The sequence below is a fragment of the Solanum stenotomum genome, chromosome 1, assembly GCF_019186545.1.
Source record: "Solanum stenotomum isolate F172 chromosome 1, ASM1918654v1, whole genome shotgun sequence".
Classification (NCBI taxonomy): Eukaryota; Viridiplantae; Streptophyta; class Magnoliopsida; order Solanales; family Solanaceae; genus Solanum; species Solanum stenotomum.
Genome location: NC_064282.1, coordinates 50,654,355 through 50,679,743, shown reverse-complemented (window position 1 = coordinate 50,679,743; position 25,389 = coordinate 50,654,355). Strand labels below are relative to the sequence as shown.

General features: G+C 32.1%; 1 protein-coding gene across 1 annotated transcript; it reads left to right on the top strand.

The window, feature by feature from the left end:
- The first annotated feature begins 16,684 nt into the window (after nucleotides 1-16,684).
- Nucleotides 16,685-22,517, top strand: LOC125860846 (galactokinase). The gene is made up of 13 exons (XM_049540879.1): nucleotides 16,685-16,920; nucleotides 17,091-17,278; nucleotides 17,844-17,890; nucleotides 18,106-18,200; nucleotides 18,300-18,382; nucleotides 19,307-19,375; nucleotides 19,589-19,774; nucleotides 20,731-20,865; nucleotides 21,169-21,303; nucleotides 21,648-21,718; nucleotides 21,807-21,884; nucleotides 22,004-22,145; nucleotides 22,246-22,517. Exons 1-13 carry the CDS (start codon nucleotides 16,758-16,760, stop codon nucleotides 22,354-22,356), a joined length of 1,503 nt encoding a protein of 500 aa, XP_049396836.1. The 5' UTR covers nucleotides 16,685-16,757; the 3' UTR covers nucleotides 22,357-22,517.
- The last annotated feature ends 2,872 nt before the right edge of the window (nucleotides 22,518-25,389 follow it).

The following is a 25,389-nucleotide window of genomic DNA, read 5'->3' as shown; positions in this document are numbered from 1 at the left end:
TTCGTTGTGCCCCATTTAATGACTTACTAGCATATTAAATCGGATGGAACATCTTGTTGCGCTTCTGTCCCAACGCAACTCCTAAAGCAGTTCCACTAGCATCACACATCACCTCAAACGGCTCTGCCCAGTCTGGACCAATAATCACTGGTGCTGAAATCAACTTCTCTTTTAGGCACTCAAAAGCTTTAAGGCATGCTCCATCAAAGAAAAATTTCACCTCCTTCTCTAAAAGCTTGCACATGGGGTGTGCAATTTTGGAAAAGTCTTTGATGAAATGCCTATAGAATCCGGCGTGTCCTAGGAAGCTTCAGACACCCTTCACACAGATTGGTGGAGGTAATTTTTCAATTACCTCAATCTTAGCCTTGTCGACCTCAATTCCTTTCTGTGACACCTTGTGTCCAAGGACTATGTCCTCGTTTACCATGAAATGGCACTTCTCCCAATTTAGCACTAAGTTGGCTTCTTCACATCTCTGTAAAGCCCTGCTAAGATTCAACAAACAGTCATCAAATGTATCACCTACTACAGAGAAGTCATCCATAAATACCTCTAGAATGTCCTCAACCATGTCTGAAAAGATGGACATCATACACCTTTGGAATGTGGATGGTGCATTACATAGTCCAAATGGCATGCGTTTAAATGCAAAGGTTCCATAAAGACATGTGAAGGTGGTCTTTTCCTGATATTCAGGTGCAATTGATATCTGGTTGTAGCCAGAGTATCCATCTAAGAAACAGTACCATCCTTTACTTGCCAACCTGTCAAACATCTAGTCCAAGAAAGGCATGGGGAAATGATCTCTCAAAGTCCACTTGTTCAGCTTCATATAGTCCATGCACACTCGCCATCCAGTGACTGGTCTCTGCGGGACTAACTCATTCTTGGCATTTGCCACTACAGTCATACCTCCGTTTTTAGGCACACATTGCACTGGACTGACCCAATGGCTATCAGAGATAAGGTAGACCACCCCAATATCTAACCATTTGATTATTTCTTTCTTAACCACCTCTTGCATATGTGGGTTCAACCTCCGTTAGTGTTCAATACTCGAGTTGCAGTCTTCCTCAAGCTGAATCTTATGCGTGCAAATACCTGGAGGTATCCCAATTATATCAGCAATGGTCCAGCCAATGGCTCTTTTGTATCTTTTTCCTCTTGTACCTGCTCTTCATTCAAATCTGCAGCCAATATCAATGGTAAAGTGTTATTAGTACCCAAGAATACATACCTGAGGTGAGTGGGTAACTGTTTCAGCTTCAGCACCGGTGGCTCTTCAATGGATGGTTTCGCTGGAGGGCTTGGCCTGTTTTTCAAATCCAAGTCCAATTTCTTTGGAGCATACGAATGTGCTCCCATACCCTGCAAGGCATTCACGGTCTCTACATAGTCAGATCGGAAATCAGCATCAAAGTTCATCAGTACTGCTGCTAATGTTTCAACGGCCATTCTCTCTTCTATGGGTACTCTCATGTCTTTATTAGTGACCATCTCTATTGCAGATATCACATTTATATCTCGTGGTTGTTTCATTGACCTGCAAATATTGAACCTTACCTCATATGTGCTGAGTCTGAACTTCAACTCTCCTCTCTCAACATCCACTAAAGCTCTTCTCGTGGCTAAAAAGGGTCTTCCCAAGATGATGGGAACCTCAAAATCCACTTCGCAATCCAGAATCACGAAATTAGCTAGAAAGATGAAAGTGTCCACCTTTACCAGTACATCACACAAGATTCCCACCGGCCTCTTTACTGACCTATCAGCCATCATCAACCTCATTGCTGTAGGTTTTGGTACTCCCAAACCTAACTTTTTATAAATGGCTAAAAGCATCAAATTTATGCTACTCCCAAATCACATAAAGCTTTTGCAAACTTGATTGACCCAATGGTGCATGGTATTGTGAATGCACTTGGATCCTCCTTTTTCTGAACCAGAGATCTGGTAGCAATGGCACTACAATGATGAACATCGTTAAAAAAAACATGACTTACAACTCTTTTCTTGGTAACCAAGTCTTTCATAAACTTGGCATATCCTGGCATCTGCTCCAGAGCTTCTACCAATGGAATGTTTACTGAAAGTTGTTTCAGCATGGTGATGAATTCCGTAAACTTTCCATCTTCAGCTTTCTTTTTGAGCCTTTGAGGGAAAGGAAGAGGTTGCCTGGGAATTTGCTGTAAGGGCAGGTTTTCCTGAATCTCTTTCTCTTTTCCTCTCGCAGGTTATGCTTTAGGTTGAGCCTGTTGAGCCTCCTCCAGATCATCTACATGTATAGTCTCATCCTCTTCTCTGCTAGCTTGCTCCAAGACTTGTTCATACTTGGTACCTGCAGATATAGGATCAGAAAGAACTTTACCACTCCTGGTGGCGATGGCCATGCAGTGTCCATCCTTCTTGGGATTTTGAATGGTATCACTTGGTAGTGATCCATTCATTCTCTGATTCAGTGAGGCTGAGAGTTGCCCCAACTGTTGCTCTATTTGTTTAATGGAGGTGGTGTGAGAGTCCACCAACTTACTCATGTTTGAGAAGTCACCCTTCATTTCTTTCACCCCTGCATCGGTTGACTCAACCTTCTAAAGTACCTTAGCCATCATGTCCTCAAGCTTAGACCCGCTAGAACTACCACTCGCCCGGTCTCTATTACCTGGAGGTATATATACACCACTGGGATCATTCCAATACCCATCTCTGTTTTGCCAATTTCCTTGATCTCTATTTGCTGGCCTTTAATACCGACCATCCCTAGCATAACTCCGACTGCATTTCCAGAATTGTAACCCTGATTTCCAGAGTTATAATTCCGGAAACCTCATTGGTTCATCAAATAGTTAGCTTCCTCATCAATGTCAAGATCTGGATCTTCATACCTATTCAGCTGTCCCACAACATTCACTTTTTCAGACTTGGTGACAATGTGCTTTGTGAGCAGGTCTATTTGAGTCCTCATATGTGCCCTGTCTTGGTCCCTTTCTTCTTCTCTCTTCCTTTGTTCAGCTGAAAGCTCAAATGTATACCCAAGCTCTCCTACCTCTGCATCTCTAGTGTACCATGCTCTGTTGTTCTTTGAGACCTCATCCAATAGCTGCATGCTCTCTGCAAATGACTTCCTCATAGATGATCCTCCACAAACTGCATCAACAATATGTTTAGTAACATAATTCAGAGACCTATAAAATGCCTGTTGAAGATGCCTTTCAGTAAGATCATGGTTGGGGCATTTCTTCAACTTTTGGCTGAACCTCTACCAAGCATCATGCATTGCTTTTCCTGGTAGCTGCTTGTGTGTACTAATCTTGTCCTTCATCTGCAACTCTTTTGATTCTGGGAAGAATCGTTCCAGGAAAGCTTCCTTTAACTTATTCCAAGTTCTGATGGAGTCATCTGGCATTTCATTCAACCAGTTAGTCGCCTCTCCAGTAAAAGACAACGGAAACAACCTCAATCTCATTGTTGTTTGGTTGACCCCAGGAATCTCTTGTGACTTACAGATAGCCACAAAATTCATCAAGTGCTGATTCACATCATCACCAGTTGCACCCCTAAACATACCTTTAAGGTTCAACAATTGAATCATAGTGCTGATGATTGTGAACTTAACACCTGGAGGTAGTGCAGGTAACACTATTGCTCTAGTGGCTCCAGCTCCATCCAAATCTGCATCATTTTCATCATACATCATATGCGCTGGATGCTTAGCTCTACCCCTTAGAGCTATTGGTTGGCACTGGGGAGGGATCAATCCATCCACTCCTCTATTCTCATCTACCACCCTAGGTTGGTTGTTACCACCATTCTGCTGAACACCTCTCGCAGCGACTTCAGCTTCTAGTCTTAACCTTTGTCTTTGTGCCTCCAATTCTTGTGCATTCACCATTTTTCGAAGAGTCTTTTCGAGTTCTGAGTCGTAAGGGATCAATGGAGCTCATTTACTCCTGGTTCTTGGCATACACAGTAATACTCACCTGAAAGAGACACAAACACAAAATAAAATGTAAAATTAGGAAATATAACTACAAATCAAATAAAAGCTAGTAAAATACTTTTGAATTGAAATTCCCCGGCAGCGGCGCCAAAATTTGATACGTCCAAACTTACACTCCAAATAAGAAGTGTAAACGGTCGTTTTTAATTTACAGAACTCAACTACAGTTGAGCTCGATCCCATAGAGAATTTCTTTACAGATAAAGTTTCATTGTCGCGTTTACTCAATTGTCATTATTATTTCCTAAACAAATAACACGGAAAGTAAATTGGGTTGATTGAAATGTATTTTACCACCAACACTTGCAGTCAAAACTTAGATACACAATTCACAAGCAATCTTGTTGTAAGTTGATTCAGTTAATTTAAAGAAACCATGTTTTGTGTTCACTATGACATCAATTATAATGCTCTCCTGAAATGTGAGTGTCAGATAAGTCAATGTTTACAGAATCTTTACGAGTTGAATTAATCTAACGCTTCTCAGCCTAATCAGATAATATTCACTCTAATTCTTCCAAACATAAAGTGTTATCAATATTGGACTTCGCTTAATTTGATATGGTGTTAAAGATCTCTTCTCTCGAACTCCAACTTTAACTCCAATGCATTAACTTAGTTTAGCTTTTTCCTAACTGGTGCTTTTCTCTCAAACAAACACTAGATACATGCATGTCTAAAGCGTGCACTCAATAGACTGAAATGATAATGAAAGCTGTAAACTGCAGGTTGTAAACAAAGACTATCTTTTACTCTTTTTACGGAATCGCAATTGGAATATCGCCATAGATCCCACACACCCAGCCATGGTATTTAGCCACTCATGTTTTCAAGTAAAGAATTAGTACTGGATAATAAAAACATGTTAACAAATACTTACGAAAATAATTAGTAAATCAACAACCACTTGATAATCTGATAATCGAAATCCAAACTTCAAACTGATCAGAATAATCTGAATCCAAAATCTAATGCTAAGAAAAATACTGTGTTCTTAGTCGTAAAACGTAAGATAATGAATAATCCTCCAAAAATGACCTAAAGTAGTTCAAAACTAAAATGTTAAAAGTGAGTCCTTATCGAACTAGGACTGAATTGTCGGGAACTTTCACGGTTACTACCACGACATGTTAAAATTGAGTCCTAATCGAACTAGGACTGAATTGTCGGGAACTTTCACGGTTACTACCACGACCCGTCAAAGGCTTCACGGTCCGTGAAGCCTTCCGTGGTCTTCCTAAAGTTTGGGTCTTCAATGATACTCACTGTAACAAGGACTACAAACTGCACCACGGTTCGTAGCGAGGGCCACTGCCCGTGATGGTGTCCGTGGTCTTCACTTGGATTCCAACATTTTGCCAACTTCCTTTCTTTCACACTGGTTCAACTCCACGGTAGGTACCACAGTCCGTGGTAAGAGCTACGGCCTGTGGGACCTTCCGTGGTTGTCACTTGTTATTACTCCTATTCATCTTCTCAAGGCCAACACTGCTTCACTTTCACGAGCTCAACCACGGACCGTAATGGAAGTCACGGTCCGTGAAGTTGACCGTGAACTTTACTTTAACCATCATCATTTTGCAGCTTCTTTTCCATTTTCTATACCAACCAGACTTTTTCCTACACATTCAACAAACCTATCAAATAGTACAAAATTTCACTTAATTCCAGTGTTAGTTCATAGTTCTTAAGCGTCAAATGTGCCACGATTTCATAGCACATCAGTTATGATTAAAATTAAGGACCTATATGCTATCCTTCCCTTTTCTTTCTATTATTCGGGAAGCCTCAGGTTTGTTGTACTAACTTTTTACGGGTTACAAGATCCAAAACTATTACAATATGTGTTCTTGACTTCTATTTTACAGCTTGTGTATACATAGTTTTCTTCTTCTTTTGGACCTTTTCCTTTTTTGGATGCTCTGCACGATATGATTTGGGCTTATGGAAAATGATATATGATTTTTGTGGACTTTGTTGTTGGTTTTTGAATACATTTTCATGTCACCTGCCAACTATCAACTACAATTGGAAGTGTTCTCTGTCAATTCTCAAACTTGGCTTTGAACAACTTTCACACAGCAGACCTAATAGCTCCAAGCCTCCGACTAATTTTAAATAGGATCTACTCCTAATTGTGCTTGATCATATATTCCTTCAAAATCCATCGAGAAATGATGAAACATTCACTGCCTTTTGAACAAACTTGAACAAGAATATGCACAATGTCGATGCTTTAACAAGACAAGGTACGCCACAGCTAATCATACTTCATTCTTACTACACACTACATCCATAAATTACAACACTTCTCTCAACTACAGGTTTTGTCAACTACATCGTGACAACAAGATGACTGCCACCATCATCTGTTTTGCAATATGTGGAAACCATCTTCCGTTAAAAAAACTGTAATTATGGAAATAATATGCATACATCACATAGGCAGCACAATCGTCTTAAATATAATATATAAGCAGCATATGTGTATATATGAGCAGCCTTTAACTAATTTACCGCCTAATAGTATTTGTGACATTTATCGTCTAATATATATTGGGCCCGTGCGCGCACGGGCAACGCGTCTAGTTATTATAAAGGGTAAATCACATAAATATGCTATGTTATAAAAATATTTACCATCTATGGCAATATAATTTTTCTAACTAAATATAACATTTTTTTGGAATTAAGAAAATTGTACAGTCTTCGCCTCTTTCTCAACCCTTTTTCCTCTTCTTCTTTTTACTCTTCTGCTTCTTCGTCTCTTTCTCTGACACTATTTTTCTTCCTTCTTTTTTTTTTCTTCTTCTTCTTTGAAATTTTCATTTAAATAACTATCCTCAAATCAGTTTTTTCCCATATTTCACTATTTTTATCCAAAAACAAGATGAAAAGAGGAATAGAAAGACCGAAAATTTGTACAAAATCATGTTTTTAAGCAGAAATTTTAAATCTCTAAAATTACAGAAGCAAGAGTTCACCATTGATGGTCATTATAAAGCTTCAAATTTTGAATTCATTATTTGAATTTTACGAATTTGTGATTAGTTTGGATAGGTAGTTCGTACAAATAATTGAAACTGTCATTTGGAGTTTATATCTCAATTTTAAGAGGGTTTGGTTTAGTTTATAATTTATTTTAGGAGAAATATTAGATTGATACTCGAAAAAGGTGAAGTTTATGGAACTGTATCGCAATTGTATTAAAGTTGTATTAGATATGTTTCATAATTGTATTAAAATCATGAACAATACATTTATAATACATATTACAAACTTTGCTCCTTTTTTAGTGATATCAACCAAAATAATTTAAGTAACAAATTTATACATTTATAACATAGGCACAATACATATTACAAATGTTCGAGATACAAACCAAAATAATTTATAAGACACATATAATACATATTTTATTCATGAATAATACAAGTTTAATTCAGTCTATAGATTATTGTCTTGTCTTTCGTTAGTTACATTTTGCATTGCTAATTTTCTTTTCTAATTCAACTTTAATATTATGTAATACACTTTTAACACAAAATTTAATTCATTTTGTAGTTTATTATTTGTTACTATTAGATTACTTGTTTAATTCATTATTGATATAAGTTTAATTCACTCTATAGACCATTGTCTGTGTTTCATTAGTTACATTTTTTATCCATGATTAATTCTCTCTTCTAATTCAACTTTAATATTTGTGTAATGCACTTTTAATACAAGTTAATTCATTTTGCAGTTTATTGGTTGATTTGTTATGATTGAATTACTTGTTTAATTCATTGTTGATACAAGTTTTATTCAATTTACAATAATGCTCTTTCGTTTGCTACATTTTGCATTCATGTTTAATTCACTTCTAATTCAATTTTAATATGTGTGTAATACATTTTTAATTCAAGTTTAATTCATTTGGCAGTTTATTATGCTCTTCATTTGTTACGATTAGATTACTTTTCTAATTAATTATTGATACAAGTTTTATGCAGTCTACGAATCATTGACTCCTCTTTCGTTTGCGATTAGTTTGGATAGGTTGTTCCTACAAATAATTGAAAATCGTGTGTGCAAATTGAGATTTCAAATCTCTAAAATTGCAGCAGCAAGCCATTGATGACCATTAAAAAGCTTCAAGCTTTGAATTCATTATTTGGATTTTACGAAAGTGTGATGCGTTTATATAAGTTGTTCTTCCATATTATTGAAAATAACATTTTGGAGTTTATATCTTAATTTAAGGGGGATTCATTAACTTTAGCATTGATTTTATGAGAAATTTCAAATTAAAACTTGAAGAAGACGAAGAGTTTGGAATTTTCTTGCAACTGTATTAAAGTTGAATTAGATCTATTTCATAATTGTATTAAAATTGAATTAAAATCATGAACAATATATTTATAATACATATTTCAAATATATCATCTTCTTATATAATTCAAAATAATTTATAAGATACATATAATACATGTTTTATTCACGAATAATGATATATGTTCAATTCAGTTTATAGATCATTGTCTTGTCTTTCGTTAGTTACGTTTTCAATTCATTCTTAATTCTCTCTTCTAATTCAACTTTAATACTATGTAATACAGTTTTAATTAAAATTTAATTCATTTTGAAGTTTTTTGATTTATTTGTTATTATTGGATACTTATTTAATTCATTATTGATATAACTTATAAGTTTAATTCAATTTATAGATCATTATCATGTCTTTTGTTAGTTACGTTTTTCATTCATTCTTAATTCTCTCTTTTAATTCAACTTTAATACTATGTAATACAATTTTAATGCAAATTTAATTCATTTCACAGTTTTTTTATTTATTTGGTACTATTGGATACTTCTTTAATTCATTATTGATACAAGTTTAATTAACTCTAGAGATCATTGTCTTGTCTTTCGTAGTTACGTTTTCCATTCATTCTTAATTCTCTCTTCTTATTCAACTTTAATACTGTGTAATACAATTTTAATGCAAATTTAATTCATTTTGCAGTTTTTTGATTTATTTGTTACTATTGGATACTTGTTTAATTCATTATTGATACAAGTTTAATTTACTAAATAGGTCAATGTCTGGTCTTTCATTAGTTACATGTTTTTATTCATGCTTAATTCTCTCTTCTAACTCAACTTTAATATTTGTGTAATACACTTTTAAATACAAGTTTAATTCATTTTGCAATTAATTGGTTGATTTGTTACGATTGGATTACTTGTTTAATTCATTATTGATACAAGTTTTTTTCAATTTATATGCAGATCAAAGAATGATCTTTTGTTTACTACATTTTGCATTCATGTTTGATTCTCTTATAATAATTCAACTTTAATATGTTTGTAATACATTTTAAATTCAAGTTTAATTCATTTTGCAGTTTCTTATGTCTCTTTATTTGTTACGATTAAATTACTTGTCTAAGTAATTATTGATACAAGTTTTATTCAGTCTAAAATCATTGACTACTCTACGGAAAAAAAAAGGAAAAAGAGCAATAGTAAGAAAGGGAGAAAGAGCAACAAAAAAGAAAGGAAGGGAGAATGAATAACAGAAAGAAAAAAAAAAGAAAGAAAGAAAGAAAGAGAGAAAGAGTGAGACAGAGAAAAGAGAGAAATTAAAGAAGTTGTTATAAATGGTAATAATTAAAGAGTATGTTTAAAATAAGTAATTATTTTTTAAAAGGAATTCACTCAAGTAATTAATCCTATTATAAATTTGAAATTAGATTAAATTTATCTATTTATAGATACTAGATAGTATGAAAGACCAAATCTATCACATAAGCACCTTAAACTTAGAAATTAAAATTTACTTAAAATTTTAAAGAATGGATAAGTTAACACTTTAATTTAATCATTATAAATTTAAAATTAGATTAAATCTATCTATTTATATACCGTATGAAATACAAAATCTATCACATAAGCACCTTAAACCAAAAAATTAAAATTTAATTAATCTTTTTTATTTAAAATTAACGTGAGTTGTCAAGAAAATAAACGATTTAATTTTTTTCAAAAGTTTTAACATTAACAAAACTTAAATGACATGTGTGATTCCTTATTTTGTGGAAATTTATCATATTTTTAATTTTAACTATTTTAAACTGTATATATAAAAGTGCCCACGTATAAACAAGTTGTAAAATTTATTATATAAAAAAAATTAATCGGTATTTTAAATTTGAGGTGGAAAAAAAACTTCAAAATCTAAACAAATAAAGCTAAATAAATTATTATTGAAGTATTTACTTTGATGAAAATAGTTAAATTCAAAATCTAACCGTAATATAAGATTAAGCCAAATATTTAGGGATACGTGATAACAATTATCTTAAAAATGGTAAAAGAGTAACTTATTTTTCAATCTCAATTTATTTATAAATACTTTTATTGAACATGTGGAAGGAAGTTCAAAGGATGATAGAGATACGGTGGGCTGATGTGATTAAAGAGAGGAGACAAATGAAAGATTCCCATTAGCATTTACGACAAAGTAACTTTGAAATTATTTTCTCACAAAAATCTAGATAGCTTTGAAGCGGTGAATTATGTTGATCTCTTTTAATTAAAGATGCAGAAAAATATCAATTTTAAAGTTAGGTTACTTCAACACTTAATAGTGAAAGAAAAGAAAATTATTTTACAAAAAGCTATTTTTGATGTTTTATCTTTTCTCTTGGAGCATTTGAAACAAAGTTACCAAATTATCAACTTTAGATTTTTTTATTATTTATTAGTTCGTATGATTTTACCTCCTTCTTCTTTATTATTAACAATCGATATTATATATAGTTATTTATATGACAGGATTTTGATTTATAAAATAGAAAGTTTGTTCATCAAAATTACTGCTTTTTTTCCAATTGTTAAAAATTAGTTGCTCCTTTTATAGCAAAAATATTTATGCATTAACTTTGTACTAGATGATTGCAGATTGTAATTGGTGGGAAAGTTGGCAGATTGTAATTGGTGATAAAGATTGTAAAGGTTAGACTTTTTCCTTTTTATATTTAAGAAATATCTTAATCCCAAATAGTGAAATTTAATTCAACATTTTTTCATTTTTTTTGTATTCTTTTGAGGATAAATGTTATCATTAATTTAAAATAACAGTTCACCAGAAAGAAGAAACTTATGAGAAGTTTGAAAGTATTGTATCCAAATTTTAAAAAATAAATATAAATCATATCAATCAGACCGCGCATATTAAACAAAATGAAAGGAATAATAAATAATATGACAATTTATATACTATATCACCCTTAATATCACAAGCCATCTCATTCATTACGATGAAGAAATACTTAATAAAAAGGAATAAAATCGATGTAAAATGATAAATTATCTCTTATATTTTAATTATATAAGTGAAATAAATATTTATTATTTATAGTAATCAACAAATGTGAATGGAGGAGTATATTTTTGTGAGTGTTCAGTATTTTCCCCTCATGATCATCAAAATCAATAAATTTTGTATAGTCTTTCTTCTATATATACTAGAAATTAATGGCCCGTGCCAGCGCGGGCCCAATATTATTATGTAATATTTCTTTTATTTTTGTTAAATTTGTTTTTACGTGAAATTGGAGAAAAAAATTTGATGAATCTATCGATGTGTTCTGTAAAATGTTAATTTTCTATATTTGATGAGCTAAAATTTTTGCAACATATTTCCTCTAGAAAATAAGTTTTTTTTTTCTTTTGAAATGAGGAAATGATTTCTATAATAAATATCATAACTTGATATCAATTAAAAGTTGGATTACAAGTATGTAGCGTAAGATAACCTTGCATATTAATCGTTTGTTGATATTTTAAGGAACTAAGTTTTACAAGATAGTTATGTACACTTATTTTACATAATAACAAAATGTGATACATTGTATAGACAATTAGTTGAGATGCAGATTGAGTTGTTTTGATCTTTGATCAAAAGATTAAGACTTGATACATATGAGAGAAGAAGAAAAAATATTATTCATAAATTACAAGATTGGAAAAAGAATCAAATCACAGTTGCTTGAAATAGGACGTATGTACATACATGAAAGAAAGTGTACAATTACTTCAATATAATGACTTAAGAACCAAGTGCAAGGCTGATAAGGCAAGGTAGATAGCTATTGTTTCCAAGGTCGATCAAAGCAGAGACAAATTGATAAACACAAATACAAATAAAGTTGTCGATCGAGTTTATTCTTTAAGTTCACAAAGAAAACACAAGCACAAATCTTCTTGTGGTTCATCTAGGAAAATGACCGCAGACTGGCACTACTTTGACTTGAAGTTCCTTCATCATTCAGCTCTTTATTGGTAAACTAAGAAGTGATTGACTGTACAGAGAACTATCTCCAAACTACCTCCAATGCATCAATTAATAAATGAAAAGGACAAACATAGTTGTTTTACACAATTCAAGTAGCTCATTTATCATAATACTCTGAAAAACTATATGAGCTGTAAGGCAGTATATTGATCACAATAATCAAACTACTTTCACTGCTAGTAATATAAGTAAATGCAACAAACTATCAACCACAACTACACAAAGGCCAAGATATATATATATATATATATATATAAATATGGTCCCAGCAAAATCTATAAAATAGAAGATTTTTTGTACTATAATGGAATAGTCTAGTTTTGTGACTTCAATTGTGGCTTAAGATTTATAGTCTTTTTTCATAGTTTTGTGCTTTTTTAACCGAAGACCTTTTGAGGAATAGATTATAATGCCCAAAGTAAAGACACCTTGCACATACCGAGAATCACTTCAAATGATACATTCAAGAGTTCAAAAAAAAAAAACTTGCATTGAACCGCTGTCGAACTATGTCTTGAAAGTGTTAAACACTTTAGCCTGTTTTACCTCCTTTCAAATCTAACTCGAACAACGGAAAAAAATTGTGTGGGACATCACAAGAGCTTAGAATCAATAAGTTTAAAGGAATGATATTGCTACTTATACGCAAGTACACCAATATATGATAGGCTTATTGTATTGATTAGACTAACTAATAGTGTATATGCAATCACTTACGGTGCTCACTTGTTTTTATTAAAAATCAACGGCAACATCGAAGACAAATTTGAGGCGAAACAGAGAAGAAAGAGCATCTCAAATTTCTGAATTCAATAAAGACGCAATTCTTATAGTCCAACCGGTAACCCTACAAATCTAAAACAGAAGAATCGAATTGAGTCTTGATTTTCATTAAAATTTATGAAAGATGGAGAGAAATTTCAAAATCACAACCCAAAAATATAACCAAAAAGCAGAGAAAGATAACAAAAAACTGCACATTTCTTAATAACACAATATAATCATTTACCTATACAACAACAACACATGCAGAAAACCAGACAGAAAAACTTGATTTTTTTTGCTTTGCAAAATAAAGAAGAAAAGAGACAGAGCATCAACTCTCATAGAATGTCCTAAATACACATCAGTTTGGCAGCATTGCTACGTGTCTCTTTCAAAGCAGTATTAAGACACGTATGCAGCCTTTATTGATGAATTTGGTAGTGTAAATGACCAAAAGACCCTTATTCTTTTATAAAGATGGCAAAAATCAGTCATCTTGCTGTCTCTTCTATATAAGTAAGTAAAAGTAAAGTATAATAAAAAGAAATAATTTAAACTAATTTGATGTTTTTCTTAATAAATTATATATTAGGAGTTTATTTAAAAAATAATTTTATTAATTATACTTTAAAAATATAAATATGACTATTAATAATCTTATATAGTTATTTAATGATATATTTAATATTAAAAAATAATGTGTTTTGAATATAAAAGCTAAATAATAAAATTTTATTAAATTATTTAACTATATTAAATTTAAACAATTTAATATGTAGAGAATAAAAATGGAAATATATAGAAACTCAATAAAGTTATCATTGTATAGGTGTCAATTGTAAAATTAAATGGACCCCACTATACTCAATGATAGAAGGCATAATATGTAATTTAGTAGAAAAGTGTAGGGTTTTTTCTAAAGATGTTAAGAAGGTCCAAATAATAAGGCTCGTAGTATAATTTTTTCTATGCAATGCTTATCCCTTTGAGAAGTTGGAATGACAAAAATATCCCCACTTGCCAATTGAATGACCAATAAGCAGCCTTTGAAATTCTCTCTTCTAATATATATATATAAATTGTACGTGCAATAATGACAGACGCCTTTTAACATCAGAAAATTCAAATTTAATTAAATTAAAAGTTATACAAATTTCAGTAAAAATGACTAGATTTTATAATCTCAAAAAATATATTACGTTATTTTATTTACGGAAATAAATACTTTTTTTAATATTTATGTTTCATTCTTGAAACTTAATAAATTCAAAACTTTAACTTAAATGTATATTTTCTTTTGAATTTGGGTTTAACGATAAAAAAATATCTCGAAATGTTTTTAAAAAGTTAATTGACAGATTAAGGTTTAAAATTTAAATTTAATACTAAAGAATTTTTGAGATGGTTACAATGTTTCCACTTTGTCTTGATTGTAGAAATTTTAAAATTTCATTTATTTTACAAGATAAACATAATATTGATAGATAAATATTTAAATTTTTTAATTTAATACTTATAATTTTAAAGATGGTTATAACTTTTCCTGTTTATCGTAATTGAAGAAGTTTTAAACTACAAAAAATATCTTTTTTTTAAAAAAGTTATTCTAATCAAATATAAGTAAAAATAAAATTAACTTTAGGACTTTAACATATTTTAGAAATCAAGCAAGTTATACGGTAAAAATTATTATGAACAAAGAGTCATTTCAAAATACAAAATCCTATGAAGAGTAATAAAGCAAACGTGGTCTTAGGATCTTATTGCACCAAATATGTGCATGTGCCATGTCTGGTATTATGAAAATTATGTTATATAAATATTAATTTAATGTGCTCAAATAAATAAGTTATTGATTAGTATTATTACTTTTAAAATATACATTACTAAATAGGCAATAAATCTTAGTTTTTAAAATTTAAAATATTATTATATTTTAAAATAGTCACGCAACGCGCGGATACGTATACTAGTATACATATAGGTGTGCCAAGCAGGATAATAAAACTGAGGATATAAGACTTAATTGTCCAAGGAAAAATATGTGTCTAAAGTTAGATGATAGGGGAAAATATATTTAAAAAGTATGACAAAGAACAAATATAACCCTTTTTTTCGAGAATACATGGAAAAATATGACCATTTTCCATATTTTTTTATAACACACTAATTTAATGCGCTATATAAGTTTCATCAACATAACAATCCCAAAGCCTAGTTCCTTAATAAATTTTATATAACCCACTATATTAGTACTCCGCTTGTTGTAATTTACGTGACACGTTTTGAAATTTTGAAATTCAAACAAGTTTATTTTTTACTATAAATTTTTCATATATCTTTTAAATTTTTTGAATTGTCAATTATTATTACTTATAATACTTATTGTTAGAGTTTTGCCCTGATTTTCTTACCATATTTGATTTTAAAGCATTACAATAATTGTTTTTAGTTTTCCGAAAAAATAATAATATAATTTTCTTTCATATTTGGTTTTTTTTTCTTAGGGGAAAATTTTGGAGATCTATAAATTGAAGATCTCATTCTCATAGCATAACACAATAGAATCCACAATGTATGTATTCCTTTAGAAATTTTTATTTATGAGAAGATTTTCTCTCTACATGCTTTTAATTAGTTTCTAATTATGTAGGCCAATTGGTCATATCATATAAGAATTTTATGTCTTTTAGTATAATTTTATGGTTCTCTAATTTATGGACATATGATTTACAATTGTAAGCTTTCGCATGACGTCCTAATTACTTTCGAATTCAACATATTTTACCTAATTTACAAATATATAAATTTTATTTTCAAAAATTTAAAAATTTTATGAGCAAATTCTCGACCAAATAGGATACATCATATAAAAAATTAGATGAGTTTTGTAAAAGGAACTCTTATACTCTGTTTGGATCATTGTTACCCATTGTATTGTATTGTATCGTTACTATACCTACAATGTTTGTTTTGATTGTTACTTAAAATGTATTGTATTGTATTGTTAAATTTCGTTGTTACGTAACAATGAAAACCCCTATTTTATGGAACAACCGATTTGGTGTGTTTTCTATTGTTACTTAATTTCTTTTTCCAATTATATCTTTACATAATATTTCAAAATACTATTTTACCCTTTACCTTATATTATTTAATTTTAGTTAAACCTCCTACCCTAGAATAATTAAGGGTATTTTAGTAAATTTATAAATTACAATACAGAACTATATAATCAAACCAAACAATTAATATGTTATTAAACAATAACAAATAATACAGTCTAGCCAAATATTGTATCTACCATACAATACAGTACAATATAATACAATACAATATAATACATTATGAAACAATGAGTAACAATAATCCAAACAGAGTGTTAAAGGAAGTCAAAAAAGGTAAACCAAAAAAATGGTAAAAAGTAATTTGAGTCACATGATTTAGGAGTCCCACGAATTATCCAAAAATCTACTTCAATTCCTTACATCATCACAATACAATCCCATTCAAAAAGACAACTCTCTTATCAACTTTTTATGTAATAAAATATCCTCGAGTCTCTTTCTCTCTTTTAATTATCTGTATATTCCTTGTCAATTCTTCATCAGATTTCACTGTTGCTGTTGAGAAACTACACAAAATTGAATGGCTAGACACGAGGAATTACCAATTCCAATTTTCTCTGATCTTGAACCTGTTTATGGTAGTGGATCACAGCTTGAAGAGGCTCAACTTCGATTCAAGAATTTGAAAGCCAAGTTTATAGACTTATTTGGCCAATCCCCTCATGTCTACGCTCGATCCCCAGGTCAATTACACTTTCAAAATCTCAACTTTCTTTCTTTCTTTCTTGTGGGTTTAATTCAAAATCTGGGTTTTCAAAATCTTGTCGGTTATGTTCAAAATTTGAACTTTAATAGTATGGTATATTCGTATTTCAACTATGAATCTTTGTTGTTGTTCAATTATGGTATGCAGGGAGAGTGAACCTGATTGGAGAACACATAGACTATGAGGGTTACTCTGTTTTGCCTATGGCAATTCGGCAAGACACAATTGTGGCTATACGGAAACACGACTCTAATGAACCTCAGAAGCTTCTTAGAATTGCCAATGTGAATAGTGATAAGTACTCCTTGTGTACTTACCCTGCTGATCATCTGCAGGTATCATAACTTTGACTATGTGCTTTTGGTTTGTGATCTCTGATGTATTTGAATTGACGAGGCTGCTAACATATTTTTTTACTCTGAAATATTTTTTTGGGTGTTATCATTGGTGAGAGAGAATATGGAATTTGCTTGAGATTCTTTCTGTCACTTTTTTCATCATTATTTTGCTTTACACCACATACATATAAAATGTTGTGACATCCTTCGAGCTTTATAGCCTATTTGGCCGATCTTTTAAAATCAACTTATTTTTGAAAAATGTTTTTTTTTCGAAGTACTTTTGGTGAGAAGTAGTTTGTGTTTGGACAATAAATTTTAAAAACACTTTTGAGCAGCCGTTAGTGTTTGCTCAAGATTTTAAAAATGCTTTTAAGTGTATTTTTCTCACAAGTATTTTTCAAAAACATACTTTTATGGAAAAACTAGTTTTTTTTAGCTTCTGAAAAACAACTTCTATTATTCCCCAAAAGCTTTTAAGAGATAACTGAATCATGATTCTTGAGTACTGTCAGTTTTTTTGTTTTTTTTTTTGTCAATAACCTTTTGTCTAACTTTTCAGGAGGTTGATCTGAAGAGTCACAGATGGGGTCATTATTTCATTTGTGGGTAAGACCTTACTTTCTTGATTTCTTCATCCAAGATCCAGAGAATCAGAAAGTATTGAGATGAACCACAAGTTGACAGACATTAAATTTTACTTCATTTATCATGCTTTATGTGAACTCTTGGGAAGTATGTGCTGTGAGAAGAAAGTTAAAATATAAAAGTTTAAACTATTCATATATGCATGTCATAGTAAAACTGCTAATCTGTGTGTGCAGGTACAAGGGTTTCTATGAATATGCCAAGTTGAAAGGGATAGATGTTGGTGAACCTGTTGGACTTGATGTTATTGTTGATGGTACAGTTCCTACAGGTATATATATAGGTCTTCCGATCTTGAATACTGTCCGGTAGTAATTAAGTAGTCCGCTTTTATGGCTTATTTCATGGTTTCCATGTTTGCTGGCTTTAGGGTCTGGACTTTCGAGCTCTGCAGCATTTGTTTGCTCGTCCTTTATTGCTATAATGGCTTCAATTGGTGTTAACATGCCCAAGGTAGTATCCTTACCATATCATGCAAAGAATTTATTTTCTTTTCTAGCTTGATGTTAGTTTGGTAGTTCTTTGCTTTTGTGTATAATTAACCTAATGTTTGGTAATTAAGTTTTGTTTAGCTTATTGTTGAGTTTAATGTGAATTTTTTATGTTATATAAAATTAGTCTTTCTTTTGTGTTTTCATAGGCTAAGTTTCTGCAATACTTCTTTTAAGTGATAAAGCTAGCAATAAATCTAGAGACAACACTTCAAAAGTTATGTTAGGGAAAAGACTAAAAAATTAAATTAGAGAACTTCAAATTTTATTAGAGCAAAAATTTTTCAACTTTTTCTTGATTTTTGTTTAATTCAGTTTGCGCTCCTTTTCTTTTGGTTGGGGGTTTCTTTTGTTATAGGTATTAATATTGTTAGATGACTATAATAATGATTAAGTTGATTTTTGGTTAAAATGAAGTGAGAACAAACCTTTTGAAGTAAACAAGTTATTTGTTGAAAGTTTTAATTCAACTGTTTTGAATAAACGAATAGTTTCAAAATATCAATAAAAGAACAGCAAGCAAAACCTGCTTGTCATGGTTGACCTTAAATACTCGTGCTGCCGCAGTCGGAAAGATTCTGTGTTGAACCTTCTTGACGAAAAATCTAGGTCTGCCACTACTGTGGCATCCATCTATGGCTGTTTGATCGGCTTCCACCCTGAACATTTGTTTTGGATCTGATTTCTTTTCCTCTTTAGAAGTTTCTTTGTAAGGAGTACAACATTAAGATGAATGAATTTGTCATGACTAATTTCTTTCCTAATTTGTTGAAACTATCTTCCTTTTCTTCTATCTTCATTTGCTTGAGTTTGCAAAATTTGAATCTGTTGGTAGTGTTAGCTGTATCTCTGGTTTGGCCTAGAAGTGATAATATTTTCTCTGCAGAAAGAAATTGCTCAACTCACATGTGAGTGTGAAAGGCACATCGGGACTCAGTCTGGTGGAATGGATCAGGTAATGCAATTGAACACTAAATCTTGGTTACTTAGTTACAGCTGGACCAATGCAAAGTGCTGTATATAATTAGTTATCCTAAATATTGATGTTTTCCTTATTCTTCTCGTGAATTTCAATATAATGTGTCTCTTTGCTAGTTCAATATAGCAATGCAGACAGTCTTGACTTAATATTTGATTCTTAAAGGCATCAATCGATTATTTTGTGCAGGCCATCTCTGTTATGGCAAAATCTGGGTTTGCTGAGCTGATTGATTTCAATCCTATACGTGCAACTGATGTACAACTGCCTGCTGGTGGAACTTTTGTGATAGCCCATTCATTAGCTGAATCACAAAAAGCAGTTACTGCTGCAGTTAACTACAATAATCGGGTTGTTGAATGCCGACTAGCTGCTGTAAGATTTAGCACCCTTTGTTTGATAAATTTCTGATGTTAGAGCAAAGAGGATGATTTTCTTATCTCTCTGATCATAATAGTTCTAATTATCTGTTTCTCAATTGGTTTCTTGGGGTTTTTAAATTTCTTATGACATCTTATTTTAGTATCTTGAAACTTGAAGCTAAATACTTAGTCGAGTGGTTCAGACATCACCATTATAAAAAATAAAAATTAAACTACCTAGATTTATGACTTATTCCTTAATTTACACTTTGCTTAGTGGTTCATTAATATCTTTTACAAACTCAATGTCCTTAGGAGACTGTAGTCCTTGGAATTAGTGTTGTCAAAGGCGAGCTTAAGCTCTAAGCGAGGCTCAAAACATGGTGAGCTCTTCGCCTCGCTTTATGTGCACTTCAGTGTCGTCATCAAGGTTCTAAGGCATATTTATCCTTGCCAATAAGCATCTGTTGAAGATGCGACACTAAACAATTGATATTTCACGTTATCATTAAAAAAATTCAATTTCTTTGTTCATATAATTGTCATTCATGTTTATAATTATTAGTTTTGGACTAAACACATATATTTGTTTTTTTTCTCCCTTTGCACCTTTTTTCATTAAGGCCATGCTGTATTTGTGCTTTTCGCTTAAAGCCCCAATGGACCTTAGAGCTTTTTTGCGCTTTTCGCCTTTGATAACACTCCTTGTAATAATGTAGAGTATGTAGTATCCATGGCAATAGTTCTGAGTTCTAAATGGTTTAGATGGAAAGACAAATTTGGCATTGTGCGTGTGGTAGTAGAACTAGCCTTTTGAGATCCATGGGGAGAGCATGGTATATTTTATTTGCTGGAGTTGCAGGAAAACCATGCTGTTGACTATTTATTTGCTTTTTGTGCAAAACTTGCAGAATAACCTACTTGGATATGCTAGTTTTCCCCTTTAGATGCTGATTTGAAATTTTGCAGATTGTACTGGGTATTAAGCTGGGGATGGAACCTAAGGAGGCGATATCTAGTGTAAAAACTCTTTCTGATGTTGAAGGGTTGTGTGTATCATTCGCTGGTACACACAGTTCTTCTGATCCTATCCTTGCTGTCAAGGTATGTACTCTATAATCTTGGTTCATTCCCCTCTTGCCTGACATCTGCCTTTGTGATTCGATTTCATTAATTACTAGTTTGCCTCCCTGCCCATTGGGTGATATCTGTGATTGCATTTTCTTCAAGTTGAATAATCATGCGTAGGTGGATTGGATTTTCACTTTGTTTTTCTTTTTCATTCTCTCAGTATTAGTTTGTGATTGTGGTCCATGTTATGTTCGTATTCAAATAGGGGTTTGTGCTTTTACTCTTGTTGTTTGCTTATATTACATTTATCTGTAACAATTCCCACCACTCCTACAGGAGCTATTGCATGAAGAACCATATACCAGCGAAGACATTGAGAATATCACCAAGGAAAGGCTGGAAACAATCTTTGCCGCCTCACCAACTTCTTTGGAAGTGCTTCGTGCTGCTAAGTGTTACAAGTTGCATCAGGTCAGTATGTGCTTTCATACCTATTCCGTTTTCGTTTTTTCTTTGTGTTTCCGTCTTCATACTGGGCCTTTACCTGTTTCAAATTGATTTGCTTCAAATCCTTTGTCCATTTTATTCCTTAGAAAGATGTTGACAATTAATAAGTTCTCTTGCATAGGCCTTTTATTATTTCCACACATACCTTTGCTTGTACTTCTTTAATAAAGAATTGTAGATGTTTGTTCCTTTAGTCATGTCTGCTTATATTGATATAATCATTAAATTGTCATTTCTTATTGCATAACATCAGTATCTTTTACTCCACTTGAATTTTCACAAATTAGTGATCTTCTTTCACCTTTCAGAGAGCTGCCCATGTATATTCTGAAGCCAAACGTGTGCACGCTTTTAAAGACACCGTATCGTCAGAATTAAGGTCTGTCATGGAGGATGTGCTTTTCACCGGGCTTTTCCCAGCTTTTCTTTTCGTCATACTTAAAATCGTAACAAATTGGTCATTGCAGTGATGAAGACATGTTGAAGAAGTTAGGTGACCTTATGAACGACAGTCACCATAGCTGCAGCGTCCTTTATGAGTGCAGGTAAAACTCCAGCTTTACTGTTGGACCTTATTACATGGAACTCCCATTCTTTTTATAATATTCCCCCCTCTGGATTGAAATATCTCAGTCGATGAGTTTCAATTATTTGTTGGAATCAGTTGTCCAGAATTAGAAGAACTTGTGAAGATTTGTCGAGATAATGGTGCTCTTGGAGCTAGGCTTACAGGAGCCGGATGGGGTGGTTGTGCAGTGGCATTGGTGAAAGAGAGTCTTGTTCCACAATTTATACTCAATTTGAAGGTTAATTTCATTGTCATCTCTATTTAATAAGTCATGAATATTTTATCGTAATCGTTATGCTCTAACCAAACCCATAATATGGTGGTTTATTATGTTTCAGGAGCAATTTTATCAATCAAGGATTGACAAAGGAACCATCAGTAAGAATGATCTTGGCTTGTACATTTTTGCATCCAAGCCTTCAAGTGGTGCTGCTATTTTCAAATTTTAGGTCTTGTTATCCTAGTTAACTTTTATTACCTTCAGCATTTTCAGTCCAAAAATCAAGGTGAATTATGAAGTTTCTATCTTATCAATAATATAAATAAAAATAAAGGTAAATTATGGTACAAATTGTACACTTGATGAAACTCATTAGATATTTTTTAATTTAATAGTTACATGCTTTAGCTCCATCAGTGGTTGCTTTGTCAACATTTGTGAATTAGGAGTTTGTTGATCATGTGATTGAGGACGTGTAGTGTTTGACTATGTGTTGTTTTGATGGTTACTTAAATTGTATTGTTAAATTTATTCTTTATTGTTGGGTAACAAAGAGTCATTTTATGTTATACCTAATTTGATATGGTGGTATCATTATTTAATTTTTATTATATGTTCTTGTTTATTATTTAACTAGGTTATTAGACTTATTCACGCTTCTCACGGTAACTCAGGATCTCATTAAGATTATGAATGATCATTTTTAATATTTGAATTTTAGAAATTTTGTATTATCACGTATATTAATAACTTTAAAGATTGTGAAATTCTTACTTTTTAATGAATTTTATCTTCTTACATATTTTTAATTATAATATTTATTCTTTGATATAATTGACTTTTCATGGATTAGTCAATATCACATTTTCTATTGTTTTGTTCATGTACATGCAAAGTATAAGATAGAAAAAAACTACATGAATGTGTCATAAAAGTCAAAATAATTACATGTTCATATCTCAATCCTAAGTAATTCAAGAATGACTCATTCTCTCAAAATAATTACAGTTCATACCTTCATTCATTAAGGCTGATAAATTTTGCTTAACTGATACTAAATTAGTATCATACAATGTATTGGTATCACTAAGGTTGATAATTTCATCAATTGATACTAAATAAGTGTGTGCTAGTCAATATCACATTTTCTATTGTTTTGTTCATGTGCATGCAAAGAATAAGATATAAAAAAACTACATGAATGTGTCATAAAAGTCAAAATATTTACATGTTCATATCTCAATCCAAAGTAATTCAAGAATGACTCATTCTCTCAAAATAATTACAGCCCATACCCCCATTCATTAAGGCTGATAAATTTCGCTTAACTGATACTAAATCAGTATCATACATTGTAATGGTATCACTAAGATTGATAATTTCATCAATTGATACTAAATAAGTGTGTGCATATATATATATATATATATATATATATATATATGTTTCTTGTTCAGAAATTACTCATTAGTCAATGATACTATGTCACGACCCAGACCATCGTGATTGACACCCACACTAACCCTCCGGTGGGAGAACCATTAATACTAATTAGCTAACCATAAAACTAAGCATTTAAGGATACTGAAGTAGGTTTAAATGCAGAATTAAAGTAGAGTTCCCATAAACTCTAAAAGTCTAACAAACGATTGTGGAAATAACGCCTAGAACTTGAAAATCAATGTACCAAAACTCTAAACAAGGAACAATGGTCTAAAGAAGTGGGTGCAACCCAAACTAAACGAGAGAATTATCTAAAGAACTAGTCTAAGTTCGAAGAAATGGACTAAACAAAAGGAGAACTCAAGGCAGCCCGGAAGAACTGGCTCACCCTTGAATTCGAAACGATCACTGATGTTCTAATCGAGGTCTGTCAATAGCCGCTTGAAAATGCCCTATACTTCACAAAAGAAAGAGCAAGTGCAGTATCAGTACACAACCACAATGTACTGGTAGGATCACACGACTATCCCATTAAGTGCAACATACATTAGTCATTACAATAAAATAATAACATGCATACACCGAACATATACGATATCAACATCTTTTACGAACAACGAACAATTTCACATTTCTCAAGATATACAGTTATGTCAAATCAATGGTCCTCTCATGGGACTTACACCCAAACTGTTAGCATACCGGTACGTGGTACCCGATCCAATTTTTATGCCGGAATGTGGCAACCGATCTCTTTTTATGCCGGAACGTGACAAATGATCCAAGTTAGTGTGTTGGAATGCAACACCCGATCCATTCAAGAAGCCACAATCACAATCACAAGTATATTCTCAAAAATCATACAATCAAGTAATGATTCATGGCATTCATCATTCATCTATCCTCATTTACAATTAGTGTGATCAATAATGCAACATCCGCATACATACATGTATTATAATGAAGCAAGAACAAACATACATCACACAATATGAAATCACAACCATCACCTACAACCAACGATACTCAGAAACTACCCGTTCACGCTAAGATCAGTTTCAGGAGTTCTACTAACCCGAATTTAATTCCGTAAAGTCGTACGGGTTCCTAAACGTCTTAGCTATCTACTCATGTGATCAAATTCAAAATTAGATCACTCAATTTTTACCATATTTCCCTAGACCTTAATGACTCCGATTTCATCAAAATCTGGACTAGGTTGGGAAATTTCAAGTTATTACGAAAAAGTTTTCCGGCCCAAAATTTTTCCCCGCTGGCTTTTCTGTAATGACAGAAACCAATCGTTACAATAGATACCAATTTATCCATCATTCGTCCCTGAGTGACAAACTTAGGAAAAATAGGCTAAAGAAAGAATGTAGTAGTACCTGAATCGACGAACAACTGGGGATATTTGTCTCGCATGTCCTTCTCGATTTCCCAAGTAGCTTCCTCAACAGGAAGATGCTTCCACTGAACCTTCACAAACTTAATCTCCTTGGTCCTAAGCTTAGGCACATCACGATCAAGAATTGCAATCGGTTCCTTCTCATACTGAAGGTCTTTGTCTAATACAAATGAGTCCCATTTTATGATGTAATCCCCGTCACCATGATATCTCTTCAACATGGACACATGAAATACCGGATGAACTCTCGATAGGTTAGGAGGTAAAGCCAATTTATAAGCCACTGGCCCCTACACATTCAAAAACCTCAAAGAGACCAGTGTATCACATACTGAGCTTGCCCTTCTTGCCAAATCTCATCACCCCTTTCATGGGTGATACCTTAAGAAGAACATTCTCACCAGTCTGAAA